Source organism: Culex pipiens, chromosome 1 (assembly GCF_016801865.2).
Source record: "Culex pipiens pallens isolate TS chromosome 1, TS_CPP_V2, whole genome shotgun sequence".
Taxonomy (NCBI): Eukaryota; Metazoa; Arthropoda; class Insecta; order Diptera; family Culicidae; genus Culex; species Culex pipiens.
This window is the reverse complement of record NC_068937.1, coordinates 88,780,131-88,799,187: the sequence shown is the minus strand read 5'-3', so window position 1 is coordinate 88,799,187 and position 19,057 is coordinate 88,780,131. Positions and strand designations below refer to the sequence as shown.

At 41.7% G+C, this 19,057-nt stretch overlaps 4 protein-coding genes across 4 annotated transcripts; 1 reads left to right on the top strand and 3 right to left on the bottom strand.

Annotated features, from left to right (window-relative positions):
- Window positions 1–1,359: 1,359 nt before the first annotated feature.
- LOC120430496 (pre-mRNA-splicing factor SPF27) lies at window positions 1,360–2,299 on the bottom strand. Its single transcript, XM_039595593.2, has 3 exons — window positions 2,126–2,299; window positions 1,902–2,051; window positions 1,360–1,836 (listed from the first exon to the last, which is right to left on the bottom strand). Exons 1-3 carry the CDS (start codon window positions 2,198–2,200, stop codon window positions 1,384–1,386), a joined length of 678 nt encoding a protein of 225 aa, XP_039451527.1. The 5' UTR covers window positions 2,201–2,299; the 3' UTR covers window positions 1,360–1,383.
- Window positions 2,300–2,391: 92 nt separating this feature from the next.
- On the top strand, window positions 2,392–4,469 carry LOC120430495 (60S ribosomal protein L4). The gene is made up of 3 exons (XM_039595592.2): window positions 2,392–2,541; window positions 2,946–3,372; window positions 3,434–4,469. Exons 1-3 carry the CDS (start codon window positions 2,539–2,541, stop codon window positions 4,312–4,314), a joined length of 1,311 nt encoding a protein of 436 aa, XP_039451526.1. The 5' UTR covers window positions 2,392–2,538; the 3' UTR covers window positions 4,315–4,469.
- Window positions 4,470–6,078: 1,609 nt separating this feature from the next.
- Window positions 6,079–8,290, bottom strand: LOC120430494 (protein Spindly). The gene is made up of 3 exons (XM_039595590.2): window positions 7,953–8,290; window positions 6,415–7,899; window positions 6,079–6,349 (listed from the first exon to the last, which is right to left on the bottom strand). The coding sequence occupies exons 1-3, from the start codon at window positions 8,179–8,181 to the stop codon at window positions 6,210–6,212; spliced, it is 1,854 nt and encodes a 617-aa protein (XP_039451524.1). The 5' UTR covers window positions 8,182–8,290; the 3' UTR covers window positions 6,079–6,209.
- Window positions 8,291–13,495: 5,205 nt separating this feature from the next.
- LOC120430501 (sex determination protein fruitless-like) lies at window positions 13,496–17,494 on the bottom strand (the record flags this gene model as incomplete). The annotated part of the gene is made up of 6 exons (XM_039595598.2): window positions 13,496–14,206; window positions 15,168–16,137; window positions 16,491–16,562; window positions 16,621–16,747; window positions 16,814–16,941; window positions 17,002–17,494. Coding segments are annotated over 6 exons (1,968 nt in total), but the record flags the coding sequence as incomplete, so codon positions are not given.
- Between the last annotated feature and the right edge of the window lie 1,563 nt (window positions 17,495–19,057).

Below are 19,057 nucleotides of genomic sequence, written 5' to 3'. Positions count from 1 at the left end.
ATCCTGAGGTGGAAGATTCCATGGAGTAGAAAGAGGTTTGGGTGCGCTCCCCATTCCAGTCTTTGGACCGCTTTGGACTGGGCAGTCATGACGTTCTAGCAGAGTTCTTACAGAGCTGGATATACTCACAGCAATCTAGCAATTCCACCCTAGGTTCCACCGTTCTAGCAGGATTCTGACAGAACCAGCACTGCTATACTTTTCTTTTGGGACTTTTCTTCGTAAACTAGGGTGGACAGTGTTTCCCCTTCCTTCGTATATTGCACGCTGTATGTTAATAAGCTTAGAAACACTTGTAAAGCGTCGTGAATTCGCTTCTCTCTCGTTCGTAAATGATCTTATTGCAAACCGAATTAATTCTCCAGAGTTGTTACAAACATTAAATTTCTATGAACCCACACGCGTATTGAGAGCACGTGAGCCATTCGCATTGCATTTTCACAGAACTGACTACGCTAAACACGGGCCCATGAATAGAATGATGGAAACTTATAACAAATATAATAACATAATCGATTTCACAATGACAAAATCCACCATGAAAAAACAGTTTTACAATCAAAGATAGATGTTCCCCCCTTGTAATTAGAAACTAAGCAACGATCATGTAGTCTACGTATGTTTGACGAATAAATAAATAAATAAATAAATAAAAAACCCCTTTTTTTAAATATTTCGTGACTGGGTAGGTTTAAGGAACTCGATATTTTGACAACAATATGAATGATAAATACATGAATGATAAATACATGAATGATAAAAAAGAAAGCGAAAGTGAAATGTTCGGACACGAACAATAGAAGCAAGCGTTGACTATTAATAATTATTAAATTTATTAACCACCACGAGATGTAACAATGTGGATCGATAGATATTAGACAAACACTAGATGTTTTTAACATTCTTTCAATGTGATGTTATGTAAGAATTTTCCCTTCTTTTGTTAATCAGTTGACTTTTGAGACTAAATTCTACCAAATTTTTTTTTTCACATTCATATTGTTGGCAAAATAACAAGTTCCTTAAATGTGACTAGGTCAAACTAACGGGATACAAACTTAATAATTCTTAACCACAAGTAAGCGAGTAGGCAAATTCCATTAATTGTCAAATCAGGTAATATAAAAAAACTCATTTTTTCCGGGAAATGACCATTCCGGGAAATTTCATTCCGGATAACGTCCATTCCGAAAAATGTCCATTCCGGATAATGTCCATTCCGGAAAACGTCCATTCCGGGAAATGGAATTCCGGAAATTGTCATAGAATCGCTGAGCGTTATACAATACTGCAATAAATTGAGTCAAGCATTCAAAAAACAAAATAAATCACCAAACTAGGTATAACGAAACAAATGCATTAGGTTTAGGCTTCTTTTATTGTTTATGCTGATAGGTTTTCATTGTTAATGTTTTCTCCACTGCTATTATTCACCATGCCTTTTCCAGTTTTCTTCTGATAAATTTTCTCTTCCAACTTGGAGCACGCCTGCTCGATTTCGTAATTCTTTGATACCAGCATGACCCACTGGGCCTCCAGCGAACGGAGCTTTTCGCCGCCCTTGGTCTGTTTCGATTTACGCTTCCAGTTGACGTCTTGTATTTCCTTTTTGACCGCTTCAAGTCTGGCTTGGGCCTTTGCCTGCATCGCCGTTAGCACTTCCAGGTAGGACTTCCACATTTCGCAGCCATACTCCTGCATAAGCTCGAGGTTCAGCGCTCGAACTGCTTGATGTTCCAACTGGGCCATCGAATTTTCCACACTCTCCATCCACGCCGATACTTCGGACATTTTTCCTGCCGGAGGAGGGGGCAGTTCGTAGCGTTTCATGGAAACCTTGAAGGACGGTAAATGTGTTGCTTTACAAAGTGTGAAAATGGCATTTATTGTACTTGACTTACGGGTTCCATCGGTAACCGGTTCTGAATGCGTTCAAACTCGGTGGTCATAAGGTCCGTCTCGAAAGCGGACGTGCTGAGCGCTGGCAGGTGCTCGAGGTAGTTTTTGGTGGGACGATACCGGCGGCATTCCTCCTCCACCATGGCAATGGCCTGAAATTGAAATTGCCGAAAACTGAAATTGGCTCGAAGGGAAAAAAGTACTTCAATCTGTGGAATTTAATTACCGCTTCGCGCACTCCTGGATCATCATATCCAAGATCTATATAAGGCAGAGCATCCACTAGCACTTCACCAGCCATTTAAAAGTATTTTTGATAAGAAAAATTGGCGAATTTATGCGCTTGAAACTGTTTTTAATGCCGGCAATCGTAAACAAACACCAAGCACTCTTTGACATTTCAACAGAAACCCATGCAGCAAAACTGGGCCGAGCGTTTTAGAATTTCAAGTTTCGCGGACTGACCGCCAGAGAGCGCTGCGCTGTCTTGAAAATCGCGATTTTCTTGCAAGAAAAGAGACGCACGACTGTTTCCGCTTTAGCTATTTCTTTTTCAGTCCTCCGTGGCATGGCGGACGTCCTTAAACAAATTTAAGTCGCGACTATTTTTGGGTTTTACTAGTGAAATCGCAAGCGAAAATGGTTGGTATTGCGTTGAAACAATTCGGAAAGAGGCTGCACATCGAAGGATGGTTTAGTTGCGAGAATCGACCGCCGGATTTCGGCGAAAATTGGACTTTTTGCACGTGTTTGACACCGGTGGATTTTTGACAGGGGGCAATGTGTGTGTTGATATGTGCGTAGAGACATTCTGTTCCGGCGACGGAACGCCTCGATCCGCGAGTCGCGGCCGTGTGGCTGCCTTCGGTTAGGTTGTTCCACCGGACAAGTGCACTTTTAAGCGGAATCGCGCCGGAAACGGCGTTTGTTTACAACCCTGCCTCCTTCGATGTCTGCGCCACCTTTGTTTATCTCGTGAACAGTCTCTGTCGGATTGGAAGCAGCATTCTGATCTTAACCTGTTTTTCTTTTCGATTTTATTTTAGAGTTTGACGGCATCTCGCCCGCTGGTCAGCATCTACACGGAGAAGAATGAGGCCGTGAAGGACAAGAACATTGCGTTGCCGTACGTGTTCAAGGCTCCGATCCGGCCCGATGTGGTGAGCGAGGTCTCGCAGCTGATGCGCCGTAACAGGCGCCAGCCGTACGCCGTGAGCGAGGCCGCCGGTCACCAGACCTCGGCCGAATCCTGGGGTACCGGTCGTGCCGTGGCCCGTATTCCCCGTGTCCGTGGTGGTGGTACCCACCGCTCTGGCCAGGGTGCGTTCGGTAACATGTGCCGTGGTGGACGTATGTTTGCCCCGACCAAGACCTGGCGCCGTTGGCACCGCAAGATCAACGTGAACCTGAAGCGTTACGCTCTGGTTTCGGCCATCGCCGCATCCGGTGTGCCGGCTCTGGTCCAGTCCAGAGGTGAGTTGAATTTCGCAAGATGGAGCAACGAATTAGTAAACAAAATTATTCTTATTTTTAGGCCACGTTATCGATGGACTGTCGGAGTTGCCGCTGGTTGTTTCGGACGATGTCCAGAAGTTCCAGAAGACTAAGCAGGCCGTCGCTTTCCTGCGCCGTTCCAAGGTCTGGGCCGATGTCCAGAAGGTGTACAAGTCGCAGCGTCTGCGTGCCGGTCGCGGTAAGATGCGCAACCGTCGTCGTGTTCAGCGTCGTGGACCGCTGGTCATCTACGCCAAGGATGAGGGTCTGCGCAAGGCCTTCCGCAACATTCCTGGTGTCGATACCATGAAGGTGACTCGGCTGAATCTGCTGAAGCTGGCTCCCGGTGGCCACGTCGGTCGTCTGTGCGTGTGGACCGAGTCCGCTTTCGCCCAGCTGAACGAGATCTACGGCACCTGGAAGAACAAGTCCACCGTCAAGAAGGACTACAACTTGCCGAACCCGATCATGGCCAACACCGACCTGGCCCGTCTGCTGAAGAGCGATGAAATCCGCAAGGTTCTGAAGCCAGCCAAGAAGACTGTCCACCGTCACGTGCGTCGCCTCAACCCGCTGACCAACACTCTGCAGCTGGTGAAACTGAACCCGTACGCCGAGGTGACCAAGCGTCGTGCCCTTTTGGCGTCCAAGAAACGCAAGTACGAACGCATCGTTGCGTCGTTCAAGGCTCGCAAGATCGAGCTGGGCAAGAAGAACCCCGCGCTCAAGTTCCTGGCTTCGGAGAAGAACCGTGAGAAGCAGGTGGCCCAGAACAAGGAAACCCGCGCCAAGAAGGTCGCCTCGATCAAGGCTGAGGGCAAGGCTAAGCGCTTCGCGAAACACAGGGCCCTGGAAAACGCCCGACGTGCTCGCAAGGGAAAGCAGCCGCTGAAGGCCGCCAAGGCTGCTGCCAAGAAGTAAGCCAACTCGGTTAAGGAAGGGGACGGATTAGGCTTGATGTCTATCAGTTCTAGTGCTGAACTTTCCAGTTTATTAATAATGTGTAAAAGAATAAAAGCTGAGGATACTGTGGTACACACAATAATAAGTCTTATTTTTATAATTGTACAAACATATTTTGTTTCGTTTTTTTATTTGACTCACGGACTATCAGATGTGAAACTTTATTGATTCAACGCAAAGTAGAGAAATCAATCAACAGAAAACAAGCCAAACAAAACAGTTGTCTTAACTTTTAAGTCTGATGGTCTGTGCTTATCTGAGCTGAGTTGATAAATTCAAACGAAATGTTATTGAGAAAGTCCCACTGGATTTAGAATAGTTTAAAAATGATTCATATCGATCAAACGTACAATGTGAACGAGGATCTCGGTATTCAGATTTGTTTATGTCGGTCAACGATTTCTAACATTTATTCCCGTGCCTGCAGAATCCTGCAGCCAGAAAAAAACAATTGCTGAGTTTTCCCGTACCTACTTTTCATCAGCTCTCTCTTGCAGAAGTTTTGCAAGACGATGAAAGAGGTGGAGGAAAATTACCTTCCAAGTTATCAGTAAATAGAGAAGAGCGACCTGTATAAAAGTATGTATTATAGAGTAATCTACGTCCGTATGTATTGCGTGTACGTACACGAAAAAAAAGTTAGGTTAAATTTTGTCCGGCCAGCAAAATCAAATGGTGCGCTAGTGTGTGTACGCGAAACGTCATAAAGCTCTATGCTTGGCAAGATAATTTAACATTCTGCGGTTCTAGCGAGCGTCAGTCTGGCTATTAGGTTTTACGCCGACTTGATTTTTAGGTTAGAAATTTGACAGTTCGGCTGCACTGTTTACATTTTTTGCACGTGTGTCTAAGTAAAAATGTGTGTGCGTGTGCGCTCGTGACGTCACGCTGTAAAACCTAAGGGAGCGTTCTTTTATTACGTAACGCAGTTAGGGGGGGGGAGGGGGTGTCGGTGTCTGTTACGAAATGTTGCGAAAATTGGGGGAGGGGGGGTGTGCTGAAAAATTCTGTTACGTAACGCAAAATTTTCATTTAAGCACTCATAAAAATTTGCAAAAAGACTTTGCGATACGCGTTACAGGGGGGGTAGGGGGGATGGCTCATCTGTTACGATTTGTTACAAAGGGGGGGGTCAAAAATCCCAAATTTTGCGTTACGTAATAAAAGAACGCTCCCTAATTAGGTTTTACAGCGTGACGTCACGAGCGCACACGCACACACATTTTTACTTACACACGTGCAAAAAAATGTAAACAGTGCAGCCGAACTGTCAAATTTCTAACCTAAAAATCGAGTCGGCGTAAATCCTAATTGCGCAAAGTGCGGCCTGTTCTAAAATATTTTTTAATTATTTGAGGGTCTCTTTGTGGGATTATTTGGGCTAGAAAGCGGGAAAAAATATTTAAATATGTTTTTAAGCTTTCTATTTACCTATTCTTTTCTCATTGCACTTTCTGTAAGTTTTTTGAAAACTTTTTCTTACATGGCATCCCGAGCAAGCTTTGCTTATTTCCGATTTTTTTCAAACACGTGAATTTTTCAGATATGAAAATTGATGTTGATTGTCAACAATTCTAGATTTTTTTTAAATGTTCTATAAACATACGAAACACAATAGCTTATAGGACCTTTTCAGCTAAATTCAGCGAGAATTTGCCCCAAACTGTTCATCTGCACGTTCTTCATGGCTGTCGAAAGCGTCGAAAGTAAAACAAATCAAGATTGAGTCTATAATATTTATTTCAAATTAAACATTTTCTAGTCTTAGATGAATCGAACAAAAACTACAAAAGGAATACAATATTGCAGATACGAGTAAACATTCAAGCCCCGTTCCCAGCGGCCACAAGTAGCTACTGCTCGGTCTGTTTCTCGTTCGCTGGGGTCGCCTTCCGATCGGGAAATTTAAACCGTCTGATAACCACGTTGTTCTTGGTCCGCTTCTCCGAAATCCAACCCCACGATTTGCTCTGCGATTGCGACTGTTGGGGCTCTGTAATTTGAAAGTAAGCATTAAATCTTTACATTTGAATTTCGAACTAGCTACAAGTGTCCTACCAGCACAGGGAACATTTTCCTTTCCTTCGGCAGCAGAGACGACCGCCCCACTCGCCGGTGGATTTTTCTTCTCGCTGAGTGGTTTGTCGTTTGGTGTAAAAACAAGGTTCCGGTAAACCAGCGGCGTGCATCGCTCGGCGGTGCCAACTTCTTTCTTGACCGACCGGGGAGATTGAACGGGCGTGACCAGTGGAGTGGCCAGCGGGGTAAGGATCTCTTCCTCGATATTTGCAGAGGGGGCGGGTGTGACGGCCGGTGGTGGGGGAGGGGGTGGCGGCGGCAGTAGAAGGGATGGTGTTTTAAGTTTGGACAACGTGTCCACGGTAGGAATTGTGACGTCGATGTGAAGATCGGACAGCAAGTCAAGTTCGCTCTGCTTCTGGTCTGCCTTGGCGGTTCCCATTGAGAAGGAAATGTGTGGCTTAGCCTGTCGGATCAGATTATCGTCGATGTGAATTCCGGCCTGCATTGAATCGAACGACGGGAACGCAATCTCATGTTCCTCCAGCAGCGATTCCCGGTTGATTATGGTGTAGCGTGACTTGAGTGCTTCGAATCGCCACTTGGCCAAATCCTGCTGCGCCTCGAAGCAGATCTCGTCCACGAGACGCTTGGCCATTTGGGATTGAAACAGCTGATTTTTGAGAGTGTTTGTTTCGTTTCGGTAATACGCGACAAAAGGGTCCACCCAGCCCGTTCCGCTCGTTCGATCAACCAGCAATCGTTCGGTTGAAGCAAGCTGATCGCGTAACCGTTGTACTTCTTCGGTCAGTTGGCTAATTTGCCGGTTCATCTCGTCTCGGAAGCTACTGTCCGCTTTCAAAAAAAGTTCGCTGCACGTCCTTATATCGTCACAGAGTTCGCGATTCTCTCGGGTCAGCCGCCGGATCTGGAACTGACTCTCGGTGTGTAACTTTTTCATCTCCAAATAACGTTTCCGCTGAGCCTGCAACATATCGATCATTTTCTGCCGCTGATCATCAACCTCCGCAAACAAAGAGTTGCCCTTTTTGTTGGCATCGTCGGGGACACTGTTGAGCGCCGCCAGGTCAGCGTTGAGTCGCATGTTCTCATCCTGCGTTGATTCCAGCATCGTTTGCAATTCCTCGAGCTCTTGCTTCTTCGCGCTCAGATTGTCCTCAATGCAGGCGAGTTTCTCTTTCAGATTCTCCAACTTGCTTTCGGAATTGACCATCTGAAGCATTAGCGTATCAATTTTCTCCTGCTGATCCGAGACCAACTGCTTCAGTTCTTCATTTTCACGTTCCAGAAACGATTCCTTCTCCGTACTAAGCGAGACATTCCCCGCAATCGAATCTGCCTTCGAGCCAGCCGACTCCAACTCTTCGATCTTTTCATTCAGTTGATTCATCTGCTGTTGCAAACATTCGATGGTCGTTTCATGAGCCGCATTTTGCTGCTTTAGTTCCGAGTTGGTCTCCTTTAGAGCGGTTAGTGACTGAGAATACTTTTCTCCTACTTTTTCTAAAAACACAAAACATCAGTTTCTGACTCACCGAAGAACCTCAATATCTCACCCAGCTCGACCTTGTGCACAGAGTCGATCGAGTCTAACTCCGCGGTCATGTAGGTGACCGATTCCTGCGCGGTTTGGTAGTTTCGGCGAAGTTCGTAGCTCGTTTGCAGCTCATCTTCGTAGGTCCGTTTGAGTGATTTGTAGGTTTCGGCCAATCGCCGGTACTGCTCCGCCAGTTCGTCCCCGGTCAGCGAGTTCACGTCCGCAATAATTGTTTGGTTGGCACTCATAATAAGGCGCTAAATAAGTTACCATTTGAAATGGAAATAATTTAAACTTTACAAAATTGACGGTTGGCGGTTGCAAAATGCGTTGTTTTTGTTTGTATGACTTTCACCGTTGTAACCATGGATGCCATATCGAGGGTTGAAAACTCTGCAGTAGACATTGTGAAAAATTGGCAATGTCAGTCCGAAAGTCTGCGCAAACTTTACACTCGACCCCCGGTGGTTGGTCACTTTTTCGTTTGACACTTTTTTAGTTTGTACCCCGTTGGTTGGTCAAACCCGCATAGTCAACAACCATACAGTCACCATTTGTCGAATGATTTTTCCTAAATGATCTTGATAATACACCAAATAGGGTGCAACCGTACATTTTCCATTCCCCAAACAATCCTACAATTTATTAAATAGGTCGTTAGGTTATGTTACAATACATTTTTACAAGGGATTTTTTTCGTGGATCATAGTCGTACCCTACCCCAAACTGTTCAATTCTCATTTTATGTGAACCGTACCACAAATTAATAAAATATGATTTTAAATGGTGAACTGCTTTACCGACACTTACCGACACCATTTGAAAAGGGAGGAGCCAAAAAATAAACTTTACAAATGTTTTGGGAACTGTGGATTTAACGGGAATGGAAAGTATATGATTATTAATGGTTAGCGTTTTTTTTGTAATGTCCGGGATTTGTTACCGCTTGATGATGATGTCTCCTGTTGATTCTTCCGTGGTGCTGCCGCCTTAACTAATTGAGCTATCTCAGTTACATAACGTTTGGCGGTTTAAAATGCATTTTATTATGAAATGTGGCCTCAAAATTTATCGTAAATATATCGTAACATGTGTAGTAGAACCATACAAATAAATTATAGACCAATCACATGGCGAACAGTTGTCGTTCTGATAATGGTCAATCAATTGTTTAAATTATTTGGACTTATAAAAATTATCACGAAAATAAATTAGCTTTACATACAAACTATATGGCAAACAGGTATATCGTTCCATGAATTGTTGAACAATGGTTTAAATTGTTGGGACTTAGGAAAATTTTCGCTGAATTCAGGTATATCGTTCCATGAATTGTTGAACAATGGTTTGAATTGTTGGGACTTAGGAAAATTTTCGCCATAATTCAGGTATATCGTTCCATGAATTGTTGAACAATGGTTTGAATTGTTGGGACTTAGGAAATTTTTCGCCATATTTCAGGTATATCGTTCCATGAATTGTTAAAGTATTATTTGAATTATTCGGACTTAAGATTTTTTTTTGCTCTAGTTCATTTGGCTCAATCATACAATACCTGTTTCAAATAATCCTAAGCGTTTGGCGAACAGTTATATCGTTCCATGAATTGTTGTACAATTGTTTGGATTATTGGGACTTAAGAGTTTTTCGCTGAACTTCAAGTTGGAAATACTACGTCGGCTATGGTACCCTTATGTTTTAACAATAGCTGTTCCGAAAAATCCTTACCATATGGCGAAAAGTTATATTTCTCCATGAATTGTTGAACAATTGTTTCAATCATTGGGACTTAAGAAAATTTTCGCTAAAATTCATTTTTGGCTCAATCATACAAAAACTGTTTGAAATAATACCAAACATATGAGGAATAATTATATCGTACCATTAATTGTTGTGCAATTGTTTCAATTATTAGGACTTAGGAAATTTTCCGCTTAGGTTTCTTTGACTAAATCATACCGAGTATCATAACTTTTATCATACCGGCTACAGTACTATTATGTTCTAACAATAGCTGTTTCGAACCATCCTAATCGTATGACGAATAGATAGCGTTCATTAAATTGTAGGGGAATAAATCAACCATTCGAATATGTTAAGATAAGTGTAACAATTCGGGAAATAGTACAATTTTAATTTTGTTATATGGTCGTGACATTATATCAACAATATCACAAATGGTAACCATACCAGAAATAATTTTCTTATGATTTCGACAGTTTCACCTTTGGTATTTGATTATGCGGGAAGTCAAACTAAAAAGTGACGAACTGTCACTTTTTACACGGCGCTCACGCACACTATCAAAATAAACGTTTGGTAGTGTATGTGAACTCCGTGTAAAAGGGGTGTCAAACTAAAAAGTGACCCCGTTCGTTTGACAACAGTTGGTGTCAAACCATCGGGGTTTGAGTGTATCATGAAATTTTTTTCAAGGGGAAACGGGACGATTTTTTTTCCATTTTTTCATACAAGATAAAATTTTGGGGTTTTTTTTAAAGGTCCAATAAACCAAATTTTCAGTATTTGCTTTTTGGGTGTTTTTTAATACCCCTGACTCAAAGCGGTTTCAAAAACACCCAAAAATCATAACTGGAAATTTGGTTTGACTCCTTTCCTTCCGATCTGAATACTAGCCTTTAAGGCTAGTATGGAGATCGGAAGGAAAGGGGTCAAGAAACAGCTTTACGAACAGCAGAACAAAGGAGAGGGAGCGTTTTCTTGGGGTTTTTCTTCACCCTCTCTGGCTTGCTTTCGCTGCCGCTGCTGCCCATTTGAAATTTTCCTTGACCGGTTCCTTCCGATGTGCGTATCCAGGTTTTTAAGCGAAAATGGCGTTCGAAAGGTGAACGCCCGAAATGTCAAAATCACGCAGTGGTACCAACATTACGAAAAAATGTGCCATGGCATGACAGCCACATTTTTTTTCTAATGTTGGTGCTACTGCGCGATTTTGACATTTTGGGCGTTCACCATTCGAACGCCATCTTCGCTTAAAAACCTGGATACCACTTTGGATTGGAAACCCAGCACGCCGCTAGTTGAAACCCATCTCCTACCGGTCAGAATTCCCAGTGAGCATATTTACTCTTTTAAAGGATCTGACTTTGCCGAGCCAGACAGGAATCGAACCCATCACCTTCCGCTTACAAGGCGAAACCCGTAACCTCACGGCCACGGAAGCTCGGCAAAACCTGTCCACTAGGATGACATGAAAAATAGAATTCCAACGTCAAAAATAAAAACACTTAGATTTTTTTCGCCAGCCCCGGGCTTCAATTCGTCGATCTCTGGATTGTGGGTCCGATTGATCCACACAGGCATACAAATCCATTTTCTGCCCATCTACTGACCGAGCCACGTCAAGGCTGTATAGAAAGCCATGGAGCCACGTAGCCTAGTGGTTACAACTTCCGCCTCGTAAGCGGTAGATCGGGGTTCAAATCCCGGCTTGGAGCAACACAACTGGTGATCTTTTCGCTTCTAGATTTCGAATGCTTAGTAAACGGAAAGTAGTGTATTACCTACCACAAGCTGGTCCTTAGGGAAGGCGACTTATGGGTTGTCAACATTCACAATAAAAAACTTGTTAACATTCCACTTTGTGAATGCCGGCCCCGATACCCTTAGGTTTCGGTACCCTTAGGGAACTTGGAATGACTTACTTTTTTTTACTGTTGCGCTGTTGTGGAATTTGGTGTGATATTTTGCCCAAAAAACAATTAAATTATGGAAACCATTTATACGATAGAACATTTATTATACCTACGATCTACAACAATTTCTTGCGTGTTTTTTTTCGGCAAATATAAAAAGGATAATGTCTAATGGTGTGCCAGTTCATGAGAAATTAAAACCATTTCCGACTGCCAAACTGTAAAAAAAATTGTTTGTTGTGAGTTTTTTTTGTTGTTTGCCGTAGTCTAATAGCTCCTTGACTTGTTTTATTCCCGAGAAAAAACGATAAAAAAATATTACTAAATGTCGTGATCGGGGACTTTCTTTTATAATAAAAATAAGCCTAAAATTGCAAGTAAAAATAAAATGCTTATAAAGGCAGTAATGTAAAGTTAAAATATAACAATCGTTTTTTTCAATGTTAAGTTACTTGCTTGGTCAAAATCTGAACAAATTATTGTTTTACTGCAAAATTACTATTTTTTTCTATGTTTCTGTCATACGTATGAATTTCGTTAACTTGAATACAGTTTTTTTTTTTCTGAAGTTATTCGAATTTTACAACCATTATTCAATGCATTTCACTTCATAAAATGACCAGTTTGAAATTATACGAATTGATACTGTTTGGTGCACTAAACCTGTTCAAGCAGTTTATATTACTTATCACACTTTTACATGAATAATCTCTGTCGGTTTATCATTTGCTAAAATCGATAATTTGTATCCAGCTAAAATTTAGTCATACACTGAAAAGATAGCTCTGAAGCAATACGTGTTGGATTTGGTTTGGTTCCTGAGTGTGAATGTACATTAAGGTGGCGAATTCTACAAATTGATACAATATTTCGTTTTCTCAGCGCCCAAATAAAACTAAACGAGTTTCGGCCTAAGTTCAGGTAGTTTGTAGTTTGCAAAACTCAGCAGTTCTGCTGGGCTTGAAGAACGACTTCGACTACGTTGCTGTAGGTTGAAACTGGTTGCTGGAAACTGATTGGCGTTCGACACAACGCCTGCAGATGCAGACGCTGATGCTGATGACGACGAAGGTACGGCTAGGGGAATCTGGCTAGTTCCGGTTACTACATAGGGCAGAATGGCCGTTCGACCGCGCTTCCTTCGTGGCAGGATGCCCTTCCGAGCCATGTAGAACCTGGAAGGAGTTGAATAGTTGGTTTGGAACATGATTTAAAAGTGATAGGAGGGACAAACACATTACCTGATGGTCGAAATTGGAATGTTGAACATGTCGCTGACCGTTTGAAATGTTTGACCGTTTGATACAAAGTCGGCTGCCTGGCTTAGCAAAGTTTCGGAACGGCGTACTCGCCGGCCATTTGCATTTGCACCCGCTGGTGGCTGCCCAGTCGATGCTGTTCCGTTGTTGCTTCCACTATCATACTCACACGTGACGTTCGCCATGGCAAACTCTAAATACGAATAAAAAACATAATCGAGTTTAAGAGGAATATTTGACGGCATTTTGGCAATTATTCGTCTGATTTTCGAAGCAAAGTAAGTAAGAATTGCGATGGCTTTGGTTTGTTCAATGTAGTTTTTATTGGCTTTCACTTCTTCTTATTATTTTTTTGGTTACGAAACGACACTAGTATGGTTCAAAATAGTAACTAAATGAAATAAGACTGGTCGTGTGTAACACTCGTCGAAATCCCATGCTAATAAGTACTGACTAATTGTATGGATTATATTGGTGCCGAGAACATAATGTTAGTAAAATATATGAATTTTGTTTAAAAAGTATATGAAATATCCTACACTCGCTTAAAATGGTACATTGCAACCGATCGTGACTAAAAGCCGCTTAACTAGAATCGTATAAAGCCCTTGGGAGATGCTAATGTTTGTGATTTTACAACATTTGACTAGAAGTAGGTTTACTCCTCTAAATGAAATTACACCAACAGATGGTTCTACAGTTACCCAGAAAGTGCATTTAGAAAATTAAAACCTACACTCGCTACATAAAGTTGTTTGTTGAAGGTGAACTTATTATAAATTATTAAAATTATAAAATTAAACACAGGAGATTTTGTTTTGTTTTTGTTGTACGGTACACTTTTTAAAACATATGACAATCTTGGTAATCGCTATTGAACTAGAATTTGTTTTGAACCGTTTTTGTTTCGTTTCTTGGGGAAGTTTCACATTGGTTTCCTTATAAATTTATCTTATACAATAAAACTGAAAAAAAAATATATGTATATATATTCATAAATTTGTCTCTATCTCTTTGCCATCTGTTTCCAACTGACTATCATTTCATTCTTGTTTTTATTGTAAAAACGTATATATATAATGGTTTCGGTTTCTATATCCTTCACTTCCTGCATTCTCGTACTTTTTGTAATTTTGCCCCGCTTCTCGTTCCTAGACATTTGCAGCCTAGAGACCAGCTCCTAATGCGTCGTCAGTTCGTCGCTCAGCTGCTGGGCTTGCTCGGTCAGTTCTTTGATGATTCGCTTTTTCTCCGCGGCTTCCTTTAGCTGCCGTGGCATGGGGTAGGCGGATTTGATGTCCCATCGCTTCATCCAGTTGCGAAGCGTTTTGCGAGGAACTTTGTGGATTTGCGATGCTCTGCAGGAGGAAGGAGGTACGGCGAACACATTTTTTTTTTAATTAAAAGAAGGAAGAAATAAGCAAAAAAGAAATGGTATAAGTAAAATTAAAGCAAACAAGAAGACCTAAAATTAAGATACTAAGATAGGTACTAAAGACGAAAACATGACTCAAACAACTCGGAAACATGAATTGGAAATGAGGAATTTACCACCAAAACCAGAAATGGATTTAATTTTTTGAATTGGCTCAAACTTTTTGGGGCCTCCTTATGATCGTAGAAGCCATTTTGTGCCATTTTCTCCATACAATTTTGGCAACTATCAATGCAAAAATTGTACGTTAATATTCTAAAAACTGTATCTTTTGAAGAAATTTTCTGATCGATTTGGTGTCTTCAGCAAAGTTGTGAATATTGATGAATATTCAGAAAAATAATTGATACACGGAATTTTTCAGACGATTTTTCAATAAACTGGATCTTTTGAAATGTTAAACTGGATTCCAAAATATAAAAAAAAAAAATGTTTTTTTTTTTCGAAAATATTGCAAGGTTTTACAAAATCCATGTTTTTTTTTTTTGTATATCGTTTATGGCCTTGCCATGTTGTAGTGACTTTTAAAAACTGTAGAGAAAAGCCATTCGGCACGCAATTCTTCAATTAATAATTTAAAAAAGAAAATTGTATAGGTACATTCAGTTACCGAGCTGCCTTCACCAAATTAGCCCACATTTTTCAATTGAAGATTCGAAAATTATTGGTCCAAGAAAAAAAAAAACATTTGGAACATTTGGAACTTCAGTCAAACAGCTTCCAACTAGCTGTTTTAGTCTAGTTGTAAACATTATAAGCTTTAACCTTCTGGTTAAATTTCGAACAAAATATTAAAATGAAATCATTGAAATATGTATGAAAAAGATAATATAAATAAATAAACGAGATACAAAATAAATTAAAAGCAGCATATGACGTCATACCTGTAAATACTTTCTCCCGCCTTCACATCCATCAGTGCTTTCCAGAGGGCATCCGTATTGTAGGACCGTGGTTGGTTCCCTCGCGGATTCCTCAGTATAAACGCCGACGGAGCGATTGCGACTCCGTTCGCTACCGCTGGCTTGATCTCCCGGGGCTGACGGGTTCCGGACTTGCCTCCGCGTCCGCCAGACTTTCGAGACGTTGACAGTCCTGGTCCACCGTAAGATCGGTTAGACTTTCCGGATGGCACACGGGTAATGCTGGTTTCCGAGTTTCCGAAGGGCAGCAACGGAGGCGGATAGACCAGATCGTCGTCTCCGCCGGTGTCGCTGTCCCCGTTGGTCATCGAACTGTCGTCGGGCAGAATCTGTATGTCAAAGTCATCGTCGTAATCGTCGTCCTGGAAGCTCATCATCGAGCTGCGACTAAGCTGAGGAAAGTTTGGTGAACAAATGATATTCTCGTATCCATCGGCGGATGTGTCGCTGCCTGGATCCTCCAGGGACACGTCCGGATTGCTGGCCGTACTGGTACCGCCTTTCTTTGGCTTCACGTAGATATCCATCGTATTCCGGTTGTACACTAGAGAAGAAGGAAGACCAGTTCCACCACCACCGTCGTCACCGTATTGCGAATACACGTGTTTCTGTGACGCGGACTTGTTCTCTTCTTTGTGATCTTGCTGATGCTTGTAGTTTTCAAACAGATTTTCATTCGACTTGACCCGAATCGAGCCACGTGTCAGTAACGAAAGTAGCGACGACGATGATGACTGCGGAGGCGAGGTGGACATTGGTTTTGCTTTGGGAGGCCGTGCTTCAGAGGTAGCCTTTTGGGAGCCAGTACTGTTTTCGTCAGTGATGGTGATTGTGAACTCGTTATTGGTACTGTCACCGTTACTGTTCTGAGGCTCCTCCCCAAACTGATCTACATTTTCGATGTACTCTTCTATGTCTTCATCGTCGTCATCTGCAAAGAGTAGATGGACAGACATTACAAGTTGATCAAGAATTAGACAATTTAGCAAGCGTTAGAGCTCTACAAGAATACACCTATCTTCCAACAACTCGCTCGCCGTCATCGTGAGGCCACTATTATTCGCTATTGTTCAATTTCGATACGGGTTACCAAATCGATTTGAAATGCCTTCCAAGCAAAGCAAAAACGCACGAGTACTCATACAAATGTTGACTGATAATTTTCAATTTTTATAATGCATTCGTTTGTCGAAGGCAGGTGAATTCTAACATTTGAGTATTTTGAAAAATAATACTCCAAACATCACGCCTGTTACACTAATATACTTTTGATATTGTACTTACCCGCTTGCAATTTGTCGTTTCCGTCCATTTCCAACTCTTCCTCGTCATCACCGCCCTTTCCAACGTCTTCATCTAAAATTAGAAAAAAAATGAAGCATAATCTAGATTCTAAACATAAAATCCCTCTTACCTATAATCAAATCCTCAGTTTTGATGCACATCTCGCTTCCACTTCCCCCGTTATCACTATTGTCGCCATCGTCGCCACTCTGGTGTAAGTTTTGTTGCTGTTGCAGTTGCTGCTGACTAGGTACCTGCTGGAACGTGTATAAAATTATGATATTTTAATAAACTTTTATATTTTTTCAACTATTAAACAATACCTTTGTCGGCGTCGATGACGCTACTGGGTTTGTGTTTAAGGTTTCTAAAAAAATCCCCCCAGTTTTGGTTGTTGTTCCGCTGAGAGCACTGTTTTGCTGTCCCTTGCCCTGTTCCATCCTTTGAGGACCTGCAAGTGAAACAAGATCTGTTGAAATGAAACGTGATTGTGAGAAGTTCTACAACTCACTAGTTCCCCTTTGGCCACTTTGGTTTGACGATTCACGCTGCTGTGCAGACGAGTTTCCAGCGTTACTGCTTCCGCTGTTGCTGCTGCTGCTGGTGCTACCTCCGCCTGGGCTGGTAACTTGGTTGAGATTGAGGGCCGCATCCGAGCCGCACAGGCCGCGGATTTTCAGAATTTCGGCACACTTCATCAGATCTGGCAGTCCGTTCTGAGATACATTCACCTCTCCTTTGTACATAAAATCTACCAGCGCCTGGATTGCCCACAGCTTGATCTCGCGCGGCAGGATAATAATGGGGTGCTTGCACGGGTTCTCACCCAGCAGGTTCTCGAAAAAGGTGGAACATGCCGCCAACACCAGCCGGTGGCAGTGCACCTGGTGACCTTCGCACGCTAGCGTAACGTCCACAAATCGTTGGCCAGCCAACAACTGAAAGTAGATAAAAAAATTCAATTGGTGCGTTAATAGTGACCTCGTGTACCTAAGGTTAGTATTTTACTCAAGACCCAACATAAACTAAACAAGCAATCAGTCAAGCTTCCGCCTTGACCCTTTCAGTTTACAGCAAACCCATTTTGAACACGTTTCATTGCCTACAAGTTGATACGTCACGTATAGGAGCCCGCAACCCACTAATTGATAAAGATTGTCCTTTCACAAGAGGCAACAATCCTGTCTTCCCTACACTCGTGCAGGGTACCGTTCTGTTTATTCTTTGAACGTGCTAAAGAAGTTATTCTGACCCATGATCATCATCGTCCTCAGCGCCTCGGCTTCATTTTGTTTTTATCAGCAAAACTGTCTGGCCCATTAATCCATTCAGGTGAACTACCATTATATCTACAGCACATCATGCATGTTGAGGAAACCGTGGAACATTAGTTAGAGGTATAAGCTAAGGGTGCCACCAGAGCCGTACCTTGGGTCCATGGCGCCCTTGGCGAAGCATCAATTTGGCGCCCCTCCAAATTTTTCATCATTTTGATATGTTTACTTAAATTTTCAGCGATTGCTTCAAAGAGTTTTAATAATATAATGGTAATTGATGAAATAAATTTAAAATCCAACCACAGTTTAATTCTTTGAAGCATATTCAAATTAATGTTTTATTATTTTTAAACCATTTCGATCGATTAAAAGATATACTATGGTTTCCAATACAGATAGGTTGTAACGAAAAGTTGCTTTAGGATTAATGTTGACTGAAAATAGCAGAGTGTTGTTTTATCTTTTTAAGCAGAATTTGATCTGACCTAGCGGGTCCGGTGGCGCAGTGGTTAGCGTGGTAGCCTCTCACCCCAGTATGGCCTGGGTTCAATCCCAGACGGACCCGGTGGCATTTTTCGAGACGAGATTTGCCTGATCACGCCTTCTATCGGATGGGGAAGTAAAACGTCGGTCCATTAGCGTAAAAGAGGTTTTGAGTGACTCACCACACATAACCTTCGGACGCCTAGAAATGAGTAAAAACTTGCAACAGAGCCCACAAAAGACCCGGGGGTCGTTAAAGTGGATTGCTTTACTTTTTTAGCTTAAATTTCATGGTATCAGCAAACATTTTTCCTGAATTCCTGAAAAAATAGTTCAACTGATTAGAAAATGTTGAAACTTGTTTTTGGATGGATTCCTTTTGAAACTATTTTTTTCAATTTATTTTTGAAAACAATATTTCTCTTCTCTGTGACTGTGTTTTTTGATTGATATAAAATTCCTAAAATTTGTTTTTTTGAAAATTCATAGCTTCAAACAAAGGCAATTAGTTTTGACCTTTTTAAAATCCCGATACTGGGTAATTATATATTAGCTATTTTTTTTTTTCACAAAAATCTAATAACAAGTTCATACAACAAGTTGTATTGCAGATTCAGAAAAAAAAAACAAAAGGTAGATCATAGTTCCCAAAAATAATGAGGCTACTAATTAACGTTTCATTGAATAAGTATGAATAAATCGTAACTGAATTCATTGAAAAGAAACACATTTATTACTTTTCTTTATACATTACTGGCACTATTGGCATAGTTATAAACACTATCGGGTCCCGGGAATTCCCGGGAA